This window comes from Hypomesus nipponensis, chromosome 9 (assembly GCF_054491055.1).
Source record: "Hypomesus nipponensis isolate SF chromosome 9, ASM5449105v1, whole genome shotgun sequence".
NCBI lineage: Eukaryota > Metazoa > Chordata > Actinopteri > Osmeriformes > Osmeridae > Hypomesus > Hypomesus nipponensis.
The window spans coordinates 13981028-14005754 of NC_140369.1; the positions used below are offsets into that span (position 1 = coordinate 13981028).

Sequence of the window (24727 nt, forward strand, 5' to 3'; positions counted from 1 at the left end):
AAGTAAAAAAAATATATACAATGAAATAAACAAAGCAAAAGTTTTTGCAAATTTCAGACATACATGGCAATGAGCTTTCAATGTGTTATGCAGGTTTTATGTTTACTTCATCATATAAGTTTCAGTGTAAAAGTGTGGGACAGGTGTGAGGAAAATACCAGTGAAGGTTTCATAGGAGTTCTAGCTCTCAGAGACACAAGAAGAAACCAGACCTACAAACTGGTTTATAGAATCGCTTTACCACTGAAAGCATTGAGTTTCAGACGGAAACGTACATGGGGTGCAATTTCTGCACAGCTAATCATCTTACAGTTTGCCTCAATTTCTGACTCACATGTGCTTGAACATTAAACCACATACAGCACATGCAGACAGTTTGAGCAAAATGTCTTTGAAAGTGTTTGATTTGTAGAAGATATTATTCCCTTTGAGCGTGTGTTTTTGGATCGCAAGTGAGACACCACGGCACGTTCTGGTGGCCCTGAAGACTGCCTTCCTGCTTCTTGTCAGACAGAATGTTTCAACCCTCCTTGTTCGTAACACGTATGGAAAACGACATCATCACCGACCATTCGCGATTCTCCATTACTGACTAAATTCACAGAAGCTTGCCTTCTCTGCGTAGCCACCCATGCTGATCTGGGTTTTTTTCCTGAAATCAACAGAGGCAGACCCCAGTAACAACAAATGGCCAATTGAGTGTAGATGGGTCCTATGCAGCAATTCAAGGGTTCACAGATTAAAATTATTATTTTAAGACATGTATGAAATATTTGATATAGGGAAGTGGTAGAATGGTAATCCCTTCCCTCCCTCCAAAAAGATTGGAGAGTTTGTAAAAAAAAAAATAGGCATCTTTCCTCATGTCTGCCACCTCCTAGTATAAAATCCAAAACTGTAATGGTTTTTTTTACCCATCATGCCTTGGTCTGTATAAAATCTTTAGGATTACACTACCAGCTGCTTGGACAGGAAATCGGTTTTATACTGCTTTAAGGAAATTCCAAAATTCTGTTTGTGGCTTTTGGCTCCGAAGGGAAAATGAATTCAGATGTCACATCCCTGTCAAACGAACAACAGATATGTTACTTAGAAATCTGTACTGTATTTTACTGTGGGAAAAAAGGCACAGTGTGATATTACTGTATGATTTCCAGATATATACCTCTGAAAACACACAGAGATTCATTCTACTGGTTCAGCAAGCTGGGTCATGGCAGCTATGACAGTGCTACTTACTGTGCCAACATGATGTGACAACTTAGACCAGAAGCGGTTGATTCTAAAAACATGAAGTGGTCAATTCTCGTTTTCTTTATACTTTTATTCTTTGAGTGTTATAAACCACCAACCGAGGGTGCACCGTTTACATTATAATCATAGTTTTTATTTTAAATCAAAATGATTGACTATACCACTATCCAAAACCAGACATACACATGTATACCAAATATAAATTCAACAAACCATTACTGCTTTGCGATGACATTTGACAGACCAGTAAAGTATTCTTTAGATCTGACCAAGTGTACACTGCAATTTTAAATCAAGATTAGAAATGTAAAATACTAGAAAATGTAAAATCTTACTATTCAATAATTAGAAATAAAAAGTATATATATATATATATATATATATATATATATATATATATATATATATATATATATGTATATTCTAATTATTAATATATTTATATATATTGATATATTACATATTTATATTTGTTCTACTTTTATATCTACTTCATCATTATCTATTCTGATTCTGAGAGTTAAAATATTAATATAATGAACAATTAAACAATTATATTATACAATTGTAAAGAAAATAAATAATAGAAAATACAAATATACTAATAAAAAAAGAATACAGCAATATGTTTGATTCATTTACCATGAATAATACATACAAGAAATACATAATCATTTTATAATGAATGCACAAATATGACTTACCACCCAGACAGAATGTAGCTACAGTATATGGAGTTATGAGTAAGCTACATGAGATTCTACAGGCTGTGCATAGTGACCCAAGTGAGATAAGTGAGGGTGTGGAGATGTAACTCTATAGCTGGTCTGTAGTTTACCAGCTCTTAAATGTTAACTAGGCATAGTTATACTGTATGAAATAAGACACACAGTATATCACCAGTAAATTCTACAACGTGTTTGTTGGACGATGATATTGTTTTCTTTTACTAAATATATACCAATGAGTGATCAAGTGTGTAAAAAAGGATTTACATCTAATAGGATCCCAAATCAAGGATGAGAGATAAGTAACCGATTGAGATGAATTGTCTCCAACTGAAATACCCTGACCAACATGGCTATATATTCTAACTGTGATGATGAACAGTAATATTATACATTACGTCATCAAGTTGATCAAAATTACACAGCGACAACTATTTCAGTGAGACACCTTTCTCAGACGTCATTGTTACAAGGCAATTCAATTCAGAGCAGTAGGCTAGGCAAAATATTTTTATTGTGCATATCCTACAGAATGAGCTGAAACTGAAACTATTTCATGCATAAAGGTCCGTTATGCACATGGACCAGTTTCACAAAGATGGAATAGCTCAATTAAAATAGTGGGCACATTTTTTTTAAATTATTTGCATGTTTTACGGTAAGCATGGTGTCTTCTTCGTCCGACTGAAACCTCTTATGAAAAGGTAGGCTACATTCTTAGGCTACTACCCACCTAATCCTAAAGAGAGGATTCGGGCATATTACATTTTTCGTAATATTAGGCCTATAGGACACATATTCTTTTTTAATTGAGGGTCACAGAATCTCTGAAGTGGAGGCGGAAGAAATGATGTACCTAAGCATAAAAAGAACGATTTCTTACTATTAGTTGATCCACGCTCCTTCACCTGTTCAGCGGATAACCTCGAATGGGATTGAAACTATAGTTCAGACAATCGGTAAAAAAAAAAATTTTAAAAAAAAGTTAGTTATTTTCCGACAGGGAGGCGAAAGTTGAATCGCCTGTATACTAAAAAACTTGCCCTAAAAAGCTACTCCTAAATTTTGATTATGAGTATAAAACAGGCAGTTAAGAGACTCTTTCTCCCAATGATTGACATGCGGGGACTCTGGAAATTGTTTTTGATGGGTGAGATTAAGTTACGTTTACATTACTGGGCGTATTGAGCACCATGATTAGTTTAAACATATACATTTTATACACGTAAGGTTTCTCTCTTTGCACAGAACATAAATGTTTGCGATTTAGATATAGCTAACCCACACAGGCACCTCTGTTTTGCACGATTCTCCCCCCTGTCTGCTTCTTTTGGTTTCGCCCAAACTTGGTTCAGATTTGAGTTTTCTATGGCATCCACTGCACTCTATTGAAGGTGAAGGTCCGCTCGTCTCCGTCAGCATTTGCTGTCAATGGCTTTCAGGACTTATCTTATTTGAATGTCTGGGATTTTTACACTCTCGTCCAAAGAAACCAATAATGGATATTCTATGGATTTTATGGATAATACCCAGCGTGATAGCAGTAGAGGGTAAGACAATGCCTTATCCCTTGTGAACAATATCTATAAGCGCACGGACGATAACAGCTTATTTTCTGAAGCACGTTGAACGATTTACTCCAATCGGCAATACTAAACAATTCAAACATTTAGTATGAAAGAAAATTGGAAATGGAAATTAAAATGGAAATTGTACTGCGCTTTTGACCGTTGGCATCTGAAGTGGATGTTGCACCAAACATCCCCGTATCCCCACAGGTAGCCTAGGTAGGTCCCTGTAGGCTGCCGCTTCACGTCAATTAGGCTACAGCATCCCAAGCGAATAAACAGCACAGGTTATGCTCTACACCTGTCAAGCTCGTTGATACGTTATAATGCCGCCAATGTGAAAGTATCTTGGTTACAGCCGCCGGAACCGCAGCCCCTCTTTACTCTTTAACGGACAGGCACTTTGTCATGCAGGCAGCATGGCGCTTATTCTTTCAATTGTATAATGAAAGCTGTGTGCCACTGTCACATTAGCTTGGAATAATTTCACAGACAACACGGTATTGCATTTTGTTGCATCGAGCCTCTTGATGGTGAGATGATTCTATGCGCTTCGTCTTCGGAACGCACCGCAAATCACTGGGGCACGGAACGGAAGACTGAAGTGCGAGCGAATTGTGATGAGTTTTCTGCCTGAGCGTGCGGGCTTTTTGTTGTTGTCGTATTAACGTTGGTTCTCAAAACAGGTTCGATAGTAATGAGACCTCAGCGGTTCTAGAGATTTGAACTTCTCACTTTTGTCAAAGTTAATGTTATCTTGTGAATAACCTACGTTTCTTGTCTAAACCGCAATTAATGTGTAATACTCTAGAGACTGATTGCTACAAAAGATGCGGGAGACCTCCACGGCCCAGTCTCTTATTGAGCAGGTTGAATAGAGTCGGCCAATACGCCCTCGACCTTTTACAGATCAAAAACCCACTGTGAATTTAATTTCCCCTATATTAAATTGCACATGAGAAATTGAATATTATATATTTACAACTGCATTTAACAACATTGCCATTCTTAAAATGTATAAGCATTGAGTACATACTGTAGGCAATTACAATAATTAAAATGTAGCCTATACATTTAGAATAGTGAATATGAGTAGCCATGTCTGATGCACAAGCCTGCATGCCTAATTTGCACTGGTTAAAATGGTCGAAGCTTCTGCAGTAGCCTGCAAGCTAATCAAATGTAGTCAATTTAATTGGTCCTAAACTGTTAATAAAGGGTTCTTGAGCATAGGCCTATGTGTCAATTGGTTGGGCCAGTTTCTATAGCACAGTTCTTGACCTTATATGTATTGTATATTTACTTTCTTCGCGATCTTCATTACTTTCATCAAGATACAACCAACCAAATATTCTCCTTATATTATAGTACGCTATAAAAAAAATATGTTGTCGATGATATTGATGAATAATAATGTACATGGATTTGTAATACTATATACAACCAACCGATCAAAGTTTATAACCCATCCTAAATGAATAAAATAAAACAACACAAACCATGCAACTATTACGTTTGGCCATTAAAAAATATACAATGTATCAGATATATTCTAAAGATTTGGTCCCAATGATTTTTGCACCAATTTGTACAATTCACTACACATTATATTACAATATATTATTACATTTTGTATTGTGTACTAACAATTATTCTTATTATTATAATTATCTGAATATTATTATTATTATTATTATCATTATTACTGGATAATTACACCCACATTTTTGGTGCGTCTGTGCTTAATAAAAAATGTAATTAAAGCATGTATTCTATGTACAGGAGTTTTTGGGAATGCAATTTTTTTTCTTTTTGGAGGTAAATCTGCTACGCACTAAGACCAATGAGCAAGTATCTGTTGAAAAAAGGAGACTTACAGCTCCACAATGATCCTGTGCACGGTAGGGAGTGACAGGGTTAACGTAGAAAAGTGGCTGTTTGCCAGAGGTTAGTGATGTTCTTCTCTCAAAACAACTGTTTTTAGGCCCTAAAGAGAGTTAACCATGTAGTATACAATGTAGTGCAAAACAAAAGCAGCCTGATGTCTCTAAAGCAATTGCTTTGAGTGGAATGCTGCTTTTTGCAGTCTCTGGAATGCAAACGTGGCAATATGACGTGACCTCCTTGTGAGACTGCAAAATATATTAAAAGAGCCTTGAAAGACAGGGCTATATTTCACTCTCAGTGACAGACAGGGATTGTGTTTACCGTAGCCATCAATGGAACTGTTTTGTTCCCTTCAGGAGAACTCGTGCTACTTTAGCTCTACGTTGGCTCAGTCTGTAATGATAGAATGCAGAGGACAGGCCTTTTGACTCAGAGGGACATGGTTAGATCTGGTTCAGGACACCTTATAACACTAACCTGGTTCCAAACTCCCTTGTCTACGACATACTGCACTTTCAGACTAATCGTTGTGTGGAACACAATGTGTTTCATCCCATTTTCGACAAACTGTGATCCGTTATCTAATCTATTTCTATTCTGTGACAGACGTATAACCCACCCTTTTGATCTTTATCATATAGATTTGAAAACACATTTCACAGTATTCAATATACAATTGAACATAGTGACGGTTCACCCTCAGCCCAGACACACTCAGAGAACAGAGAAGAGAGCCATCCTCTCCTTCTTGTCACTCCAGCCACCCATCGCCCAATGAAGAAGCAGGAGAGGGCTACGTATGAAAAATCTAGAGTTGAAAAAGAGGTCACTGCCGCCCTAATCCGAAAAACAACACGCAACAGGGAGTAGTGATGCAATGAATAGTGTTGATGGCTACGAGGTCACACAGAAAGAAAATGGCCGCCTTGACGAACGTTGCGCCGTCACAGCTTCGATTGTAGCTCACGGTGCTTGCAGTAATTACATCATTTAAAATTGGTCTCCCTTTCTATGCTTTCTTTCTGTATATATTACCGGCGTTTTTGTGTAAATGTCAGCTTTGACTATGTTTTGTTGCCGGTATGGAAGGCAAAGTGTGTGCCGAACCCAAGACCACACAATCATAATACCGAACCACCTGGGATGCATTAGTGAACTCTTAAGACTCCTTCTCCGAAGCGTTACGTTGGTTCGTTCATTAACGAACAAATCCACGGCTGAGTCGTTGGAGATTGGTGAGGAGAGTACAAACGGGCCCCCTCCCAGTCAATGTGAAAAGTCTCTCAGTGGTAATTAATGAGAGCAGGCAAGTCTCTGTAAGACACATTATCGGAATCAGAGCTCTGGCGGGGAAGTCTTATTAAACCTGTGGTGTCAGACATGACTGTTTGTTTACCTATTGGTTTGTTTACCTGGGTCACAGCCACAGGTGTGGGACCAGCTGCACTCATTTGACAACGACAAGACTTGAGAGTGTCTTTCACAGAAACTATGACAGGAATCGTTTTATCACCAAGGAAACGCTGCTTCAAACTTAATGTTGTTTTATGAGTGCTGTGTAAAGACAATTCACTCAATATTATCATTTTTTAGTTGGGATTATATTTTGTAGCAGCTGCTCAGACTATGTAATGTAGACTTCAAGTGCTGCTTTCTCTGGATTCATTGCTTTTGTAGTTTTGTGCTTTTTTTCTACCGTACAATGTGTTTTGTGTGTATTCTCCTTACATTGCCAAAGATTCTGGTTTGTAGCCGATCTGAAAGAGGGCTTGTTGTTCAGTGCTGCTATATAAAAGAGAAGTCTTCCTCCACAAACAAATTCAATTATGAATTTTCCTATGTTTGTCTACTACACGTAGATAACAGTTGTTTGGGGCATGGAACTACCAGTGGTAAATGCTTTTGAAAAGTCTGCCAAGTTTGAGTGGGCTGCTTTCAGATGTAACAGGAGGAGGCCTGTGGACAGTGCTGCAGTGAGGAGCCCTAGATAGACGTGTTATCCTAACATGGATACTGTGTTATGGTTTTTATCGGGGTAACAAAAGGCAGTATGAGTGGGGGGCGGAAGGAGGGAGGGCCGATCTCCGAAACAGGATTAAATGAAGGTAAAATGAGTGGCTGTACACAATCTAGTGTTTTCTCAGTCGAGCGGGAGAGCAGATGCGGGGATCTCGTGTGGACGCCAACCACCACTGTGGGCTTTCACAAAGAATCTGCCTCTATTCAGCCTCTAATCCCGGCTGCCCAGGGCCCAGGCATTGTCACTTTGCATGCAAAATTTCAATTAGTGCTGGTACCAGTTGTTTTACTTCAGGATGGGTGTCACATTTCGGGGACATCCACAAGCTACCTTGAGGTTGAGATCAGGGAGGGGGGTTATCGCTGGTGGGGCTCAGAGAAGTTGCTTGCTGAGGAGTCATGAAGGGGAGGGGGGGTTGTGGTGGTTGAATGTGTGTGTGTGTGGGGGGGTGTGTGTGTATGCGAGTTTCTCCAGTAACTAACTCCCTCGTCCCCTCTTGGTGTGGTGTGACCTCATTGCGGCTACAGTTTGAGCCGGCCATCTTTTGTTTCTGTCCTGTAGCCATGCCTCTCTCCGCAGCCGATGGTCACAACGCCATCCCTCTGTTACATCAAGGCAGTCAGTTGTTACATTAAGTCCGTAACACCAACCAGCTTTGATAAAATATACAAATATAGTCATGTGTTATTTAATTAATGTTTCAATATCAAAGTAATGAAGATGAATAGAATCTTCAGAATACTGGCATTCATCTCTGCTATTACAGATTTTATATTTATAAATTCATGTATTAATGAATACATTCATTCACGTGCCATTTAGCTCTTCTCCAAAGTGACATATGAATAGAAGCAGTTTTGTGTTGGTAGTTCAAAGTGAACATGTTTTTATAGCAGAATGGTTGGTGGTCCTATGTTAGTTGGACCTTCTGTGTTTCCACTAAATAATTATACAAGACTGATACATTAAAAAAGGATACAGATAATAAAGAAAAAGTGTACTATATGTATATATATATATATATATATATATATATATATATATATATATATATATATATATATATATATATATATATATATAATTAATTTATGTGTAATTTTCCAAATAAAAATGTATTAAATAAATATTGACAAATACATTAAAAAACACAGTTTTGTCTTACCAACCCGATTCTTTTGTATCATTATATTTTAATATAAATATAAATCACTTAAGTTAGTCCACAAATATACTTATACCTTGATGTCTATACAGTAAAACGATGTAAAACGTGTATTAGTCTGGCAAATCTTCAGTCCTGTGAGAGCTGTGACAGAGTTCTGTCTTCACATGGAGCCTCAGACTCTAAATAACCCTCATGCGACCACTGTGATCTGTCCTTCGTTACGTAAGGTCTAACAGGTTCCATGAGCACCAGAGGTGGTTCAGTGCCCGTGCACACATAATGGGTAGCCAGACCAGGTGACTGCGCAAGCTCGGCGAGCTCATGCCAATGTTTCCTCCTCCTGAATTGTCTTAGCTGGTTCTTTTTTCCATTAAGGTTTTCAGAGTCCCTCCTTGGTGAGTGGACTGAGGGCAATGTCATGACAGAAAATAGGGGTACTAGTGATGGCTCAGTACTGCAGCTGGGGTCAAGCTCACATCCACGCTGTCAGTGAGGAGTTCCTCGCAGGGGTCCGGTGTGCACAACACAAGCTCTGTTCACCACAGAGACCTCCATATCAATTTCCCAATGGTCCGTGTGTAGGATTTCACCACGACCAGTTTTTTTATGCTACACTGGAGCGACTGTGCTCCAGAAAAAGCTGAACAATTGAGCACCTATGTATTATGCTAATACAGCTTGTCTAAATGATCACTTGAGTCAGTTTTCTTCTTGAAAAAAGCCACAGGATAGCTATGTTGTTCTATCCTAAGGCTATAATTGTTTCAGCGTGTTGCCGCAAAAAGCGCCTGACTAAACTGAGAATCTGTGACCAAGGTGATTTAAACCCATTGTATTACAACTTTCAGGCTTGACGTAAACGCCTTTTAGCACGCGTTGTATGGCCGTGGATAGGCTCAACTCTTTCTTCAACGCTCTGCACCCTGACAAGCTGTCTGGTGTCACAGCAGTGCTGTCCGGCAGTTACAGAATGTTACAACAAGCTAATCAAGTTTGAGGAGACGTTAAGAGTTGATTTAATAAGAGGTCTAACTGCATAACTCAATAAGGAAAACCAGCCACCTCAGAAGAGTACACTATGTGGATTTGGTTTAGCACTGATACAATGACACTGTGAGCGTGTCATTTGGGGGTATTGTTTGTTTTCATCCCACGTTGCAGATCTCTGTTTACCTTTCACTCCCCTTTGGCTGAGGTACTTCAAAGTCCTACGTTGTCCATTCCCACCAATCAGCTCGAACACCTTAATTAGAGCGTGAGCCTGACTGGCTAATTCCAAACCATCAGTGTGTCACATGTGCAAAACACTTGATCAAGCGCTCGAGATTATGAACACCTTCATTGTTGCCATGCGTCTTCTAATGCATAATAAAAAAGCACGAACGGCTTTAGTTCCTGTGTTCCCAGAAACCGGCTTGAAACCAACCGCCATTGACAAGTCGGAAGAAGGCATGGAAGGAAAAGGACGAAGGAGGAGAAAGATTAGGAGGAGGGGGGGGGCGTCTAGCCTGAGAGAGGTCAGACCTCGTGTGTGAGACCCCCATCCACACACACCCCAGGTACTGTGGTGCTGTTCTCTGAGCACGCCCAGAGAACACAAACCCAGCGGATTAGTGTCCGCTTCTCAATGTCCCGGGACCACAGCCCACCAGGCCAAGACAAAGGGGCCCTGATTGCGTTGTCATCTGCATCACAAAGGGAAGCCTTTTCCACCTGAACTCTGCTCTATTTTTTTCTATTCTACTCTATTCGATTCTGCTCTACAATATTCTATTCTACTCTACTCTGCTCTATTCTACACGTTTTTGCTCTATTCTACTCTATTCTACTCTATTCTACCCTGTTCTGCTCTGCACTACTCTTTTCTATTCTATTCCTCTCTACTCTCTTTTGCTCAACTCTGCTATGTTCTGTTCTGCTCAAATCTGTTCTGCTTTATTGTGCTTTGCTCTATTCTGTTCTGCTTTTCTCTGGGCTGCAACTGTGGACCAAATGACATATGACTTTCATCCTCCCCCTTTTCCTCTCTCTCTCTCTCTCTCTCTCTCTCTCTCTCTCTCTCTCTCTCTCTCCCTCTCCCTCTCCCTCTCTCTCTCTCTCTCTCTCTCTCTCTCTCTTTCTCTCTATCCCTCTCCCTGTCCTCCTCTGCGTGGCATGGTCCCTATCTACCTCAGCGGTGGCTGGCTCCCTGTAGCTTTCCTGTGAAGCTGCAGCCGATCTGACCGATTTCAGCCCCCGTCGGTACTAATAGCCACAGCAGGGCTGTCTGTTTCTGCCTCCAGAGGCACACTGACACAGAGGACACAACCACCCTCTCTCTCTATCTCTTTCCATCTCTTTTTTTTTGTTCTTTTTTCTTTCTCTCCATCTCTCTTTATTAAGCTTTCCCTCTATTTATCTGGAGAGGAGCAGAGGAGTCTGGAGCTGTTTATTTCAAGTTCGGAAAGTTATTTAAGTCTGGAAATAACAGACGTTTGTTTTTAATATATAATATAAGGAAAGAAGGATTACGATATAAATTATCTATGGACAAGACCTTCAAAAGGTAGCAAGATCAAAGGGATTTTACAAGGGAATAAATCCTATATCAGAGTTGTCAAATCGCATGTAATTGCATTAGCGCAGCACAGAGGCATTAAGAGAGCGATTCAGCCCTTGGCTGTGATTCCATTCGATCCCAGGGCTAATTGTTTGTTGTTCTCAGATTAATTCAGATAGAGCTATAAATCAATTGGAACAACCCCATCAGAGGCTAAAGATGCTCAAATGTAGCCACACTTCAGTCAGCCTGGAGAAACGCAGTGTTTACGCCATCACAATGTTTTGACCCAGTTAGCATTGGGCCAAACAGTCTTTTAAGTTTATAATGGGTCGACACAACTCGTTGTGCTGCACAGAGAACCCACACAGAAACACTCAGGGGCCACGTTGATAACCTGGGAGGTTAAAAGGCAGGGTCAGCCATGCATGAGATATGAAGTGCAGGGAAAAATGGAGGGTTAAGAGATAACCAGTCTAAAAGGCAAGGGGTCACCACAACAGAAGGGTAACAGCACCACTGCTCAGCGCTTAATCGGCTGTAGTCCAATTACTCCGGGCTGGCCAGGGGCAGGAGGTGGGAGGGAGGGGGTGGGGGGGGGGGGGTGCTCAGAGCTCAGACTTAGGCGCTGTAAGACCACGGGGGATTTCAGATTACCAGGGGGTGGCAGGTGGGGTGTGACGGACTTTAGCGAGCGGTTCACTTTGAGGCTTAAGGAGCGGGTTCTAGTATTTTCTCTCTCCTTGTTTTCTTTTTTCGCTCGCCGTGTAATCAGGACAACAACAGCAATTGACCGCTGTAAAGCGCTGCAGTATCAACATGAAAAACAAAGGATTATTTTGTTAGTGGAAGACATTAGAATGACACAACTGTACAATGCGTTGGCAGTTGGATATATTCTGGTTGGGTATTCATGGAGTGTTCCAGCCAAGCGTCTTGTAGCCCCCTGGACATCAATCCACAGTGGGTTAAAGCCCTAATCAATAGGCTTAGTTTAGTATGGGATTACACCTTCAGGAACGTTTAATGGAGTCACCCCAATGACGGGTTATTACAATTTCTCTTTTAATAACTTCAATGATACGTTCTCCAGTCAGGATCAGCAAGCACTTCATTTGCATAATAGGGCTTCACTAAGCAAACTCAGCATGGGGCCGAGTGACAGGCAGGGTCTGGGTTTTAATGGCCCACGTTTACACTGTAAAACCATGTCTTCCTCTTGTTCCAGGCCCCCGTCCTCAAAGTTATTTTACTCTCATTCCTGTCCTGTTGAGATTTCAGACGGGAGAATCCAAGCCTAGCGACACACGCCCACCATGTGAGCGAGGCCAGGCCTGCGGTGATGTGTGTCCCTTGGGGGCAGTGAAAACCATGTCCGGGAGGCCTGCACCGATGATGTAACACTGCTCACTGAAACAGAAGCACAGGATACACACACACACACACAATCACACACTGTAAACACGCTCACGCAGACACACATTTGTTACACAAACAGAGGAAGACACACACTCACGTACATACTGTAGACACACACACAAACCCACAATTACACACACAGTTACACACACACACACACACAATCCCCCCCCCCCCCCACACACACACACACAGTCACACAGACAGACCTGGAAGAGTGAGGATGAGGGTTTTCCATGCCTTCCGCGGGCAGGTCTTTATAGATAGTAATCACACCGGATCATTTGCGAGGGCAGCTGGGAAACCAATAGAGAATTTCTGGAGACCTGCTGTGGCTGTGAAATCAATGCAGGGGCCCAGCTGAGACCGTTCACAGAAATGAATAAGTCATATGATATGCTTAAACGTGTATAACGGTATTATTCATGCGCTGCAAATAGCATTTTCATCTGCAGATAAGGCTAGCCGGCGTGGATACCAGTGCTTTAGCGGTCCCTCTTTGTGCTTCACACCCTCGCTCATACCCACAATGCATCACATCACTCCAGAGATAACAATAGCTGCTCGCAGGTTGACAAATGATGAGGAAATGTTCCTGGAGAAAGCTGACAAATGATGGATCGCTAACGAAACAGAATTTTTAGACATTTGTGTGCATATATATATATATATATATATATATATATATATATATATGCTTATATAACTTCTAATCCCAGACTCATAAAGGATGCCACTGTTTATAGCAGCGATGCAGCTTAATCCGAAACTACGGACAAAGGCAGACTTCATGCTTGTCAAAGGACAGAGAAGTTCTGTAGCTTTCCAATTGGTCGTAGAAGCCTCTCTCCAGCTCTTTATCACAGGTATCTATACATTTACATTGTATTTATTTAATGTGCTAATATCCAAATAGAGCATATGGAATGTAAATTACTTCTGCTTATCCAACCTGATGTCACCACAGCCTCACTGCACCTCTAACGATAGAATAAACCTCTGTGGATTACTTTGTTCATGTCCTTCTCTGTGGTATTGTGTTTCAGACAGACAGACAGACAGACAGACAGACAGACAGACAGACAGACAGACAGATAGATAGACAGTCAAGCTGGCAGGCTGACAGAAAGCAGACAGACAGGCAGTGTAAACTGACAGGCAGTGCAGACAGACAGACAGGCAGTGTAGACAGACAGGCAGTGGAGACAGACATGCAGTGTAGACAGACAGGCAGCCCTAAGAGGTGCATGTGGTGCCTCTATGTTCCCTGATGGACTGGCTGTCAGAAAGCTGCCTGTTGGAATGATTGAAAAAACATGTTTGGGATTAGCTGCTTGCCTCTGTCCATGTGTGTACGTGTGTGTGTATGCATGTGTGTGTATGTGTGTGTGTGCGTGTATGTCTGTGCATGCGAGCAGGGGGCTTGTATGTGTGTATGTGAGCAGGGGGCTTGTTTTTGTGTATGTATGTATGTATGTGTGTGTGTGTGTGTGTGTGTTATTGAGTCTGGCAGCTCAAACGTCTCTCTGGGCTCCACTGTGGTGAGTGATGGCATAGGTAGGACCAGACACCCTCCGCTTGCCCGCCCGCCCGCCCCCACCCCATCATCCCTCCATCTCATCCCCACCTCTCTTTCCCCCCTCCCTCCCTCCTGGCTGTTCCCTCCCTCACCCACCCAACCACCCACCCACCCACCCCACTGTCAGGTAAGAGGGATGAGAGGAGTCTGAGAGTGAGAGAAGGCGGGGCCAAGGTAAACCTGGGCCCGTGCCTTTCTCCGCGAGGAGTTTTCCCTCCGTCCCAACACGCTGCGCCTCCTCAGGGGCGTCCATGGAAACGCATGTCTGTCATGTGACTGAACCCACAGCGCCATGTAAAACCAACACGCCAGTGGAACATGTCCAAGTGTCGTTCTCCTGGTTTTGCCTGTTTATGGCGGGCTGGCCTACTTTTTCGAAATAGAAAACCACGAGGAGAATCACTCGGTGGTTTTCCTTCCGACGGAAAAGCTTTCGGTGTTTGTGTGTGTGTGTGCGTTGATGCACGGGTGTGTATACAACACATTGCCGTTGTAATGTGCACACTGTGCCGTCTCTTAGACACACGCACACGCGCACACACACATGTGTAAACGCTCACTCTCTCCCGTACCTCTCTTTCTCTTTCTCTATTGCTCTCCGTCTCCTGCTCTGTTTTTCTATCCTTATCCCCTCTCCCTCTTCCTCTCCCACCCTGCTCTTTATCCTTCCCTAGCTCTTCCTCTCCCACCCTGCTCTTTATCCTTTCCTAGCTCTTCCTCTCCCACCCTGCTCTTTATCCTTCCCTAGCTCTTCCTCTCCCACCCTGCTCTTTATCCTTTCCTAGCTCTTCCTCTCCCACCCTCTCTCTCTCTCTTCCTCTCCCACCCTCTCTCTCTCTTCCTCTCCCACCCTCTCTCTCTCTTCCTCTCCCACCCTCTCTCTCTCTCTCTCTTCCTCTCCCACCCTCTCTCTCTCTTCCTCTCCCACCCTCTCTCTCTCATTCTCTCTCTCTCTCTCTCTCTCTCTCTTTCTCTCTCTCTCTCTCTCTCTCTCTCTCTCTCTCTCTCTCTCTCTCTCTCTCTCTCTCTCTCTCTCTCTCTCTCTCTCTCTCTCTCTCTCTCTCTCTTTCTCCCCCATGCTCTCTCTGTCTTTCCCTCTCTCTCCTTTTCTTCTCTCTCCTCTTCTGTGACTGACTCAGCCCTGCAGGGTTCCTCAACAAGGCTCTTGGTATTATGGTATTAGCATGGAAATCAGAGGCGTGCAGCAGGATTAGGGTGGATGAGGTGCGAACACCGGCTCAGCCCAGAGTTGCCCTTTAAACCGACATCCTGGCGCCGAACTCCCTCTCTGCTGTCTGTCCCAGTCGCCACTTCTTTGGGTCTTCTTAGCGTCACACACACGCACGCACGGACACACACGCACCCGCACCTGATTAGACCGGGCTGGAAGGGTTTTGTGGTGCGAGGTGGGAAGTTTGGAGTGAAGTGTCGCGCTGGTTTGTGGTTTTCGTCCTCAAGGATCGTTGACACGAGGGCACTCTTACGTCTGAGCATGTTGGTAATCCTACCTCACACACCATGCTACCCCTCCCTTCCCTCCCCCTACTTCTCCTCTCCCTTCCACCCTCCCCATTTCACCTGGAGAAGGTGTTATGTTCAGAAGCTCATGTGTCGGCATCACCTGCGGGGGATATCCTTCCGGAAGCATCTCCTCCCGCTCTGAAAAGGAGTCTAAGGGGCGGGAGCTTGTAACATGGCGCAGCTGAGAAACGTTTGTGTAAACAATAACGCTGACCAAGCTAATTGATGAGTAATTGGCTCTCCAGTTGAAATTCAGTTCCTGAGGCGGGCTCTCTTCAGAGAGTGAATGCTCTTGAACTCGAGATCGAGAGAGAGAGAGTGTTGGGGAGGGGGAAGTATTTACCCACTCCAAGTGTGTTCACGCACAGCAAATCTGGAGAATCGCATCTTCTAATCCTCCCGCTGGACAAAAGAAGTGTGTGAATCTATTATGGTGTGGCTCCCACTCCATGTTGGGTAGCTGGAGGGCTCTTCTCAAAGTCCTCCTCTCTGAACACAAGGCTGTGCACTTTGAAACAACACGCTGGCCTCCATCTTTCCTCCCCCATTGTCGTCCTCCTCTCCTCCTAAGCCTCCTCAACGAAAACACAGACCTCCACCCTTCTTTTTCTCCTCCCCTTTTTCACTCTCCATTGTCCTCCCCCTCTCTCACCATCTGTGCCCCCCCCCCCCCACACACACACACACACACACACACTAATGCTAAATATGAAGAGGGAGATCTGCTGAGGCGGTCGAAATGCCACTCCTGAAAAACACATTTACCTGTCACTTTTCCTGCGAGGACCTCATCGGTGCCTAGCGATTTGAGGGCTTCATCACACCTGTCAGGGAGCCAGGGTTGTGCCTGAGGCTCTGGGGGAACATGCGTGCAGGTTCAGGGGCTGCGGCTGGTCAGGGGACCAGGCGGGAGGGAGCGGATGTGGGCGCTGAGGGCCGCGTGCTGCGGATTGTTTTTCTCCTCAGTGTCAGAAGCAGGTCCGTGGGTCCCTGGAGGGATTGAATGGCGTTGAGGACGAGGAGAGGAGGGGGAGCAGGAGAAGAAAGGAGGAAGAGGGCATGGAAGAGGAGAGGAGGGGGAGCAGGAGGAGAGGAATGGAGTACCAAGGGTGTGGAGGAGGAGAGGAAATGGGGGTGAGAAGGGTAGGAGGATGTGGAGGAGGAGAGGCTGTTGTAGAGGAAGAGAGGAGGCCTTGACAAGGTGGTTAATGTGCTGTCAGAAGATGTCTTCCTGCCCTGGAGCACCAGAGAAGGATAGCTTATGGAGCTTTAGCATGACTGGAGGACCAGAAAGAGCTTTAGATACGCGAGAGCTATAGGGAAAAATAAAGTTCCCAAAGGAAAAATCCCTCTATTCCTCTATCTCTCCAAACCTCCATCCCTCATTCCTTCCAAACTTTCAACCCTAAAACCCTCCCACCATCCATCGCTCCATCCATTCCTCCAATCCGCAGACCCTCTTTCCCTCCAAACCTCCAAATCTGCCAGCCCTTCCGGCCCCCCTTCATCCCTCCATCCCCCCGGAGAAGCAGGGGAGCGCCTCCCCCCCGCCTCCCCTCCTGCTGGGGTTGGTGACACGCCAGCACGGCCCCCAGACGGCTCTGGGAAAGGTGCGGGGCCCTTCAATCACCAGCACCCCCGTGGTTGCATTTAGTCAGCATGCATTATTTACCAGCCGTGTGTGTCAGTGTTTACATCTTCCCCCTCCAGGGAAATAAAGCATTCCTGCTGGATGACACAGCCCTCTGGGGCAGCCCAGAGCAGAACACAAGGGACTGATCAATAGATGCTCGAAAACACGCTGGGAATCTGATTACGTACGCCGGGCTGGTTCCTAATCTTTAGTGTGTATGAGGACCACATGTTTCTTTTATGGGTGTATGGGTGGGTGTATGTCAATAAATAAATAAAAACCTTTGGGGCAGGAAAAGGAAATAGGACAATAAGCCCTGGTGATGCCCCCAGGGACAGTGGTTGGCTTGTGGGTGTACGTTTCAGTTTGCTGCCTGGGCTGGGACAAGCACACACACACACCCACTTACACTCACATGATATCTGATGCAGACCACGTCCAGTCCATCGACCAAACCTGGAGTGTATAAGAGAAACGCAGGGACAGAGGAACCGTATTTTACAGCAGTTCAGAAATCCTTCACAAAGCAGCCTGTGTCTCACCACTCCCAAACTCATCTTTCTTCTTCCTCTGCTTCTGGGGTTTGATGAGTATTCTGGTCCATAGCAACCCACTGAGGATGGCTGGGGTTTGGAGCAGCACTAGTTCCCCCCCTGCAGAGAGGATGAATGGTGCGTGAGGGGTCCTGCTCCCTGTTAGAAGCCAAAACACTGACAGATCCTCAGCTGTGTTTTCATCCTCTTTCCATGAGTCTGTCATGCATACTCCACTGACTCCGCATAGAGTCGGGGAGCCGTGTGAAGGCTGTCCTTTTGTGGCCTTTGAATGGTGGTGTTCTTTCTGCTCTCAAGGAAGCTTGTTTGTCTGATGCAGGAGTCTTCAACTTGTTTTGAATCTGCTATAATTGTTCCGTCTAAACTAGCCCATGCAGCGCTATGGGTCCTATCAGCTTTCTGTAGGGCTTGCTTTTGGTGTAGATGTACCTCCTTTTTCTACCTCCTACCTCGTACCATCCATCTCCTACCTCAAAGCTCCTATCTCCTAATTCTAACCTCCTGCCTCAAACCTTCTACCACCTACCTTATATCTCTTACATCCCACCTCCTAGATGCCCTCCTAGATATTTTCCTACCTCCTACCTCCTGGCTTCTATCTTCTACATCCAACCTCCTACAGTCTAACCTCCTCTTTGTTCTCCCCTTCCCTCTGCCTCCTTTTCTGCAATCCTTTCCCGTTTCCCCTTCTTTTCTCATCATCATTTCCCCTTCTTTCCACCTCCTACCTACTCCTTTTGTCCTCCTCCACCTCCTCCTCCCTCCACCTCCCCCTCTACCACAGTCTCACTATCAGTCTCTTTTTCTGTGTCAGATCAGTTTAACGCCTAATTACTGACTAAATCAGTGCGGTGCCGGGTTGCCATAGCGACGGGTCCCAGTCACCTTTGCGGAGGGCTTAGTGAACGTTGGGACTGATCTGGGCTCCTCAGCTGTGAGGCTAAGAAGGTTGCCTAATGTCTCTCTGCCCACCACAAGGACTCGGTCCTCGTTTGTGTCTGCGTGTCTTCGTGTCTTTGTGTGTTGGTGTTTTTACGTCTTTTTTATGTTGGTGTTTGTATCTGTGTGCTTGTATGTGTGTGTTTTGTGTGTGTGTGCTTTACACTTTTAGCAGTTTAATGAAACCACAGGAGTTTTCACTATCACTCTCACTCTATCTCTACATCTCTCTGTCTCTCTCTTCCAAGGTTTCTCCTTGGCAAGCCATCACTGTTGATAATTGCTCCTTTGTAGTTCTTGTATTCATGTGTCCTGCGCATGTGGGTGTGGGGGTGGGAGTTTCAGGCACAGTCCCCCCCTCTCTCCCAGACACAGCCATCGGCAATAGTGAGTTCAACGGGGTCTTCACGGACGGCCGTGTGTATGGAGGGTGACTGGGAGGTGACGCGCTGCGCTTGTGAGTTGAGTGAACCAGCCTGCCACGACTCTCTCCCTTGTAGCATCTATAGGTTTCCTTTCAGAGCTTATACTGCACCTCCACACTGCTCAAGACCTCTATCTCTCCTTTTCCTGTTCTCTGTTGTTCTCCCTCTCTTTCTCTTGCCTCCTCTCTCTCTTCTCCTCCACACATTATGTCCCGCCTGTGATCTTTGTGTTTCTGCGCCTCCCAAGTCCCCCCCCCCCTCTCTCTCTCTCTCTCTCTCTTTTTTTCTCTATCCTTCCTTCTCCCTCTCTCCCTCTCTCCCTCTCTCCATCTCACTCTCTCTCCATCTCAGTAGGTAAGGAGTTGCCCATTCTCAGCTGGAGCTACTCTGCTCCCAGTCCTCTATTACACCCAGTTCTGGGAACCAGGTTTTCCTCAGTCCAAACAATAATCAAATATTATTTTTGGAGAGCAAAACTGTGTTTGTAATGTATCTGACTCTGCACTGCACTGTCAGCACTGCATTTAATAATGCTCATTCTTCATGTCAAGCTTGACAGAGCAATGCCTTGCACAGACCCACAATATTGAACATTTTTACGTATGCGTGTGTGTGAGTGAGTGTGTGTAGTGTCTGTGTATGTGTGAGTTGTGTGTGTGTGTGTGTGTGTGTGTGGGAGGGAGGGGGGGGGGTCCAAAGTAGGTGAGGGGTTAAATTTCTTGTCATCCACTCATTAAGAATGGAGCAGTCAGCGTCTAGAATGGAAGGCTTGCTGGAACGGCTCCCTGTAGTTCCTAATGACTCCCAGGGGAGAGGGGGGAGGTGGGGGAGGGAGAGAAAGAGGGAGAGGGAGAAGGGAGAGAGAGAGGCGAGGGAGAGAGAGAAGATGGAGAGAGAAGAAGAGGGGGAGGACGGAGAGAGGGGAAGGAGAGGGAAAGTGGGAGAATGAGATGAAGAGGAGGGAGAGAGAGAGGGAGACAGGGAGGGGAGGGAGAGGGTAAGAAGAGGCAGAAGGAGGATGGAGAATATAGGCAGAGAGAGACAGAGAGAAAGAGAGAGAGAGAGAGACAGAGACAGAGAAAGAGAGAGAGAGAGAGAGAGAAAGAGAGAGAGAGACAGAGAGAGAGAGAGAGAGAGAGAGAGGAGGAGGAAGATCAATGGACAGGAGGAAGAGAGAGAGGGTAATCAGTGTGCTGCTGCATTTCCTGGGAACACAGTTCAACAGGGGTGTGAGGTCATTACTGGTTACTGTAAACAGATGCAGGGTTTGCAGTGTCACCACCATCATTAGAGGAGGTTAGGAGTGATTCCTCATCATCTCCTGGGATAATCACCTGTCCGTGACCTGCATGTTTAGATATCTGGCTGGGATTCTAGTTGAATTCAAAACACTGTTTTATCGGGACATGTTCCTGAGAGGTGTGTGTGTTTCTGTGTCCTGGATGTGTGTATGTGCGTGTTGCTATGTCCTGGTCTGGATGTCGGTTCTGGAGGTATGGTTATGTTCGGAAGGTGTGTGTGTGTGTGTGTGTGTCCTTGAGGGGTGTGTGTGTCCAGAAGACCAAACTACTGGTGCACTCTGGCCTACTGGCCTGGAATACAGCACCAACATGTTTTACTGCTCCACTTATCTACTGGAGATGAGGAGGACGGAGGATGAGAGAGAGAGAGAGAGAGAGAGAGAGAGAGAGAGAGAGAGAGAGAGAGAGAGAGAGAGAGAGAGAGAGAGAGAGAGAGAGAGAGAGAGAGAGAGAGAGAGAGAGAGAGAGAGAGAGAGAGAGAGAGAGAGAGAGGAGGGAATAATTAGAGACAGAGAGAGAGACAGCAGGAGAGAGGGAGAAGGAAAGGAAGGGGAAATGGGAGACCGAGATCGAGAGTGGTAAGCAGGACCGAATATGGGGTATGCATTTCCTCAGGCCCGAAAGAACCCACAAGGATTCCCAGAAAGAAAGCTCTAGAATTCCCAGTTTGTGTGATCTCCATCCCTGTTCCTTAAGTTCTCCATGTTCTCCGCCCGACAGAGGGATGTGTCTGGGGGGCAGTTCACGTACAGAACGCTGGCCCAGTTCTCCAGAGATGAGCCGCTTTCATGTCAACTGTGCTTTAATGTTGGCGGGGGATTAACACTGCTGTACATAATCATCGCTTCATACCATCCTGGGCTGCTGGACCCAAACACACACATGCACACACACACGCACACACACTCATTCACCCGTGTATGCACACACAAACACAGACAGTCATCGACTGTGGATATTTCATCTCCTACTGCTTTCAATAAACAATGGGGACAGGCTTCGTTATCCTTCCCTGAGCCGGAGTGCTGCTGTAGAAGACAGAATAATGGAGGGATGGAGAGGAAGGCAGACAGGCAGACAGACATGCGGGCAGATAGGCAGGCAGGCAGGCAGACAGACCTTAGACAGACAGACAGACAGACCTTAGACAGACCTTAGACAGACAGACAGACAGACAGACAGACCGACAGGCAGGCAGGCAGGCAGGCAGACAGACAGATCTTAGACAGACAGAGACAGAAACAGAGACAGAGACAGACAGACAGACAGACAGACAGACCTTAGACAGACAGACAGACAGACAGACAGATCTTAGACAGACAGACAGACAGACAGACAGACAGACACAGTGTATTTACTCACCCCCACCCACACCCTGACCGTGACACGTGCCACATCCACACCTGACTGTGTCTCGTCTAGATAAACAGTCGTCCTCTCCACACCTCTCATCCCGCCTCTCAAAGACCTCCGCACCATGGCCACTCAGGAACAGAAGACCCGCACACAGATAAATGACCCGTTTGTTATGCAGAGGTGAACGATATGCTGTTGTTGTTGTTTGTCTGAGAGGACGCCACAGGGATGAGTTCAGACTGGTGAGTTGTAGATGGCGGCACTGTATAGGATACAAACAGCTACTGTGTCTGGCTGCTTGGGCTGGAGGGAAGACATGACCGGTGTGTTCAGTCGCTGGGAGTCTTGAGTGGCTGTTGACTTATCTCTTCACTGGGATGTCTAACAGCAAAGTACTGTCGGGGATGTGGAAAGGAAGAAGAGGGAGACTGTGTGTGTACAGTATCCCTGCTTCTGTGTGTGTTTGTACAGTCTATGTGTGCGTGTGTGCGTGCACGTGTGTGTCCGGTATATAGATGTGTGAATGCGCGTGTGTCTTTACAGTTTGTGTGTGTGTGTGTGTGTACAGTACCTGCGTATGTGTGCGCATGTGCGTGCATGCATGCGTGTGTTTATGACACAGTGTGAGGTCAAACGCTTCCGCCTGCTCTGTGGTCCGTGGTGAGTGTTTATCCTGGTTCACAGGACATAGAAGCAGGGCTGTGGTGTGGTGGCACAGTATCCAGGGGCCCAGGGGGTAGAACCAGGCCCTTGGTAGAGAGAGTGACCCTGCTGTTGCCTCGCTCCCTCTCTCTTTCTCTCTCTCTCTCTCTCTCTCTCTCTCTCTCTCTCTCTCTCTCTCTCTCTCTCTCTCTCTCTCTCTCTCCAGTGAGGGGCCAGTGTTTGGTACGTACTTCTTTGTTCTTTCTCCTCTTTGAATAAAGCTGGCAGCCGTTTGGAGAATGCTGATGCAGATGTCTCTGCTGGCTGCAGTGTGTGTGTGTGTGTGTGTGTGTGTGTGCTGGTCTGTGTGATGTCTAACTGTGAAGACATTTTGAATGCATAAATATGTGAGGTGACAGTGGATGAAAACGAACACATACCCACTCACAGACACACACACACACACACACATACACGCACACATACCCTCACACACACATCTGTTCTTTTGAAAAGCAGGTGGGAGTTTATGAATATGATGATCTTAAACAGACAGGACCCAAAACACACACAAAGTGGTCATAATCTGGTTGGCTTTTTATTGTTGAGGTTTATGACAGGGCTGACATATTTAGTAAATGAACAGAGCAGACTCGAGACTAAAGTGCTGTCTATCCTGGGGTCTGGCCTGCCAAACAGTTCCACACATTTAGTCTCATATTGACTGCATGGAGGCTGAGTGCTGTGGCGTTCCTCTTTTCCCCCCTTTTTACACTTCATGTGGCATAATAGTCTGTATCCACAGAATGAAAGCATTTAAGTCCTATCATGGGGATTTATGCCTGTTTTAAAAGGCAAAGGTGTCCTCTCTCCTCTCAAAGTGCAGTCCTGGCTGCCTTCCAGCCCAGGCTTGACCAATAACAGCCGATGATGAATAGTTATGGGCCCGCCTGTTTAACAGTCACAGAACCTCCCCTCCCCACCAGCCCCTCCCCCCCCCCCCCCACCCTTCCCCACCCTCTCCCTTAACCCTCTGCATGCGGTTTTGTAGGACTGATTCAGGCTATGTCAGCTTGTGTGACATCACATGTTTTAGAGATGAATTGTGACAAATGTAAACTGAATGGGCGGATTGATCGGATGTGTGTGTCCACGCATCACGTATCCTCCATCTCTTAATATCCTTACTCTCCCTCCTGTCTTCACGTTTCCTTCTTCACACACACACACACACACACCTGTCTCCACAGACACTCCCCTGGACTGTCTCCTTCAATAATGGATGCATGGAGCATGGAGACATAGAATCAAACCTGTGTTAAAGAGCCTAGTAGGATGTCTAGTAGAACACAGATAGTAGGATGTCTAGTAGAACACAGATAGTAGGGCGTCTAATAGTGATTTTTAAATCTGAGATGATACGATGTTGTGGGATGGTCTGCTGTGAGAGAGTCAGTCTTCAAGGGGTTCTCCCCCACATGGCTGCATGGGGCAGAAACAGGCCAAATCACTTGTGAGCACATATGGACATCACCCAGTGCTGCTCCACACACATCTCTGCTCTCATCTATTTTACTTTCTTTCTATTTCTCTCTCTCTCTCTTTCTCTCTCTCCCTCCTCTCTTTTTCGGCTCTCTCTGTCTTGCGCGGACACTTTCTCCCTCAATTACATTTTGGAATTCATGTGCCGTATCGGGGGTTAAGAGATACTTCCTCTACCTCCCTCCTTCTCTCCCTCTATATCTGCACCAGCCACACTGCCTCTGGCCAGAGAGGAGGTGACTCATGAGTTTTACCCCTGACCCCCCTGACCCCCACCCCCCCATCAGCTGACTGCTGTGACAGGACCGATTGGATGCTGGGGGAGGGGCAGATTCCAGAGGTTCTACTACCACAAACCATAAAGGTCTAGGCCCCTTAGGGAGACAAACCAAATAACTCATGATGACAGTGTTTCATCTAAGACCCCATCCCTCCCTCCCCCGCTAGTCAAGCCTGCACAAGCCTCCTCTATCGCAACCGCTTGGGGAGCAAGTGGGTTGACACCGAGGGACGTCGAGACCACCAATCACTCACTACCTGCACTGGCCCGGAGCTCCTAGTCAATGAAGTGATTGTTATCCACAGCCCTGCAGAAAGATGCAATTAGAACAAGGTTTACGCCTCGAACTGGGCCCCAGTCATCGTCCTTAAC

The 24727-nt window shown here is 45.4% G+C and overlaps 1 protein-coding gene across 1 annotated transcript in view; it reads left to right on the plus strand.

Moving 5' to 3' along the window:
- Positions 1–3424: 3424 nt before the first annotated feature.
- Positions 3425–24727, plus strand: part of ephb2b (eph receptor B2b) — a 119815-nt gene continuing 98512 nt past the window's right edge. The window contains exon 1 of the mRNA XM_084706419.1: positions 3425–3532. Within this exon, the coding sequence (XP_084562545.1) occupies positions 3481–3532 (52 nt within the window). The 5' untranslated portion in view covers positions 3425–3480. The remainder of the gene's footprint in view (positions 3533–24727) is intronic.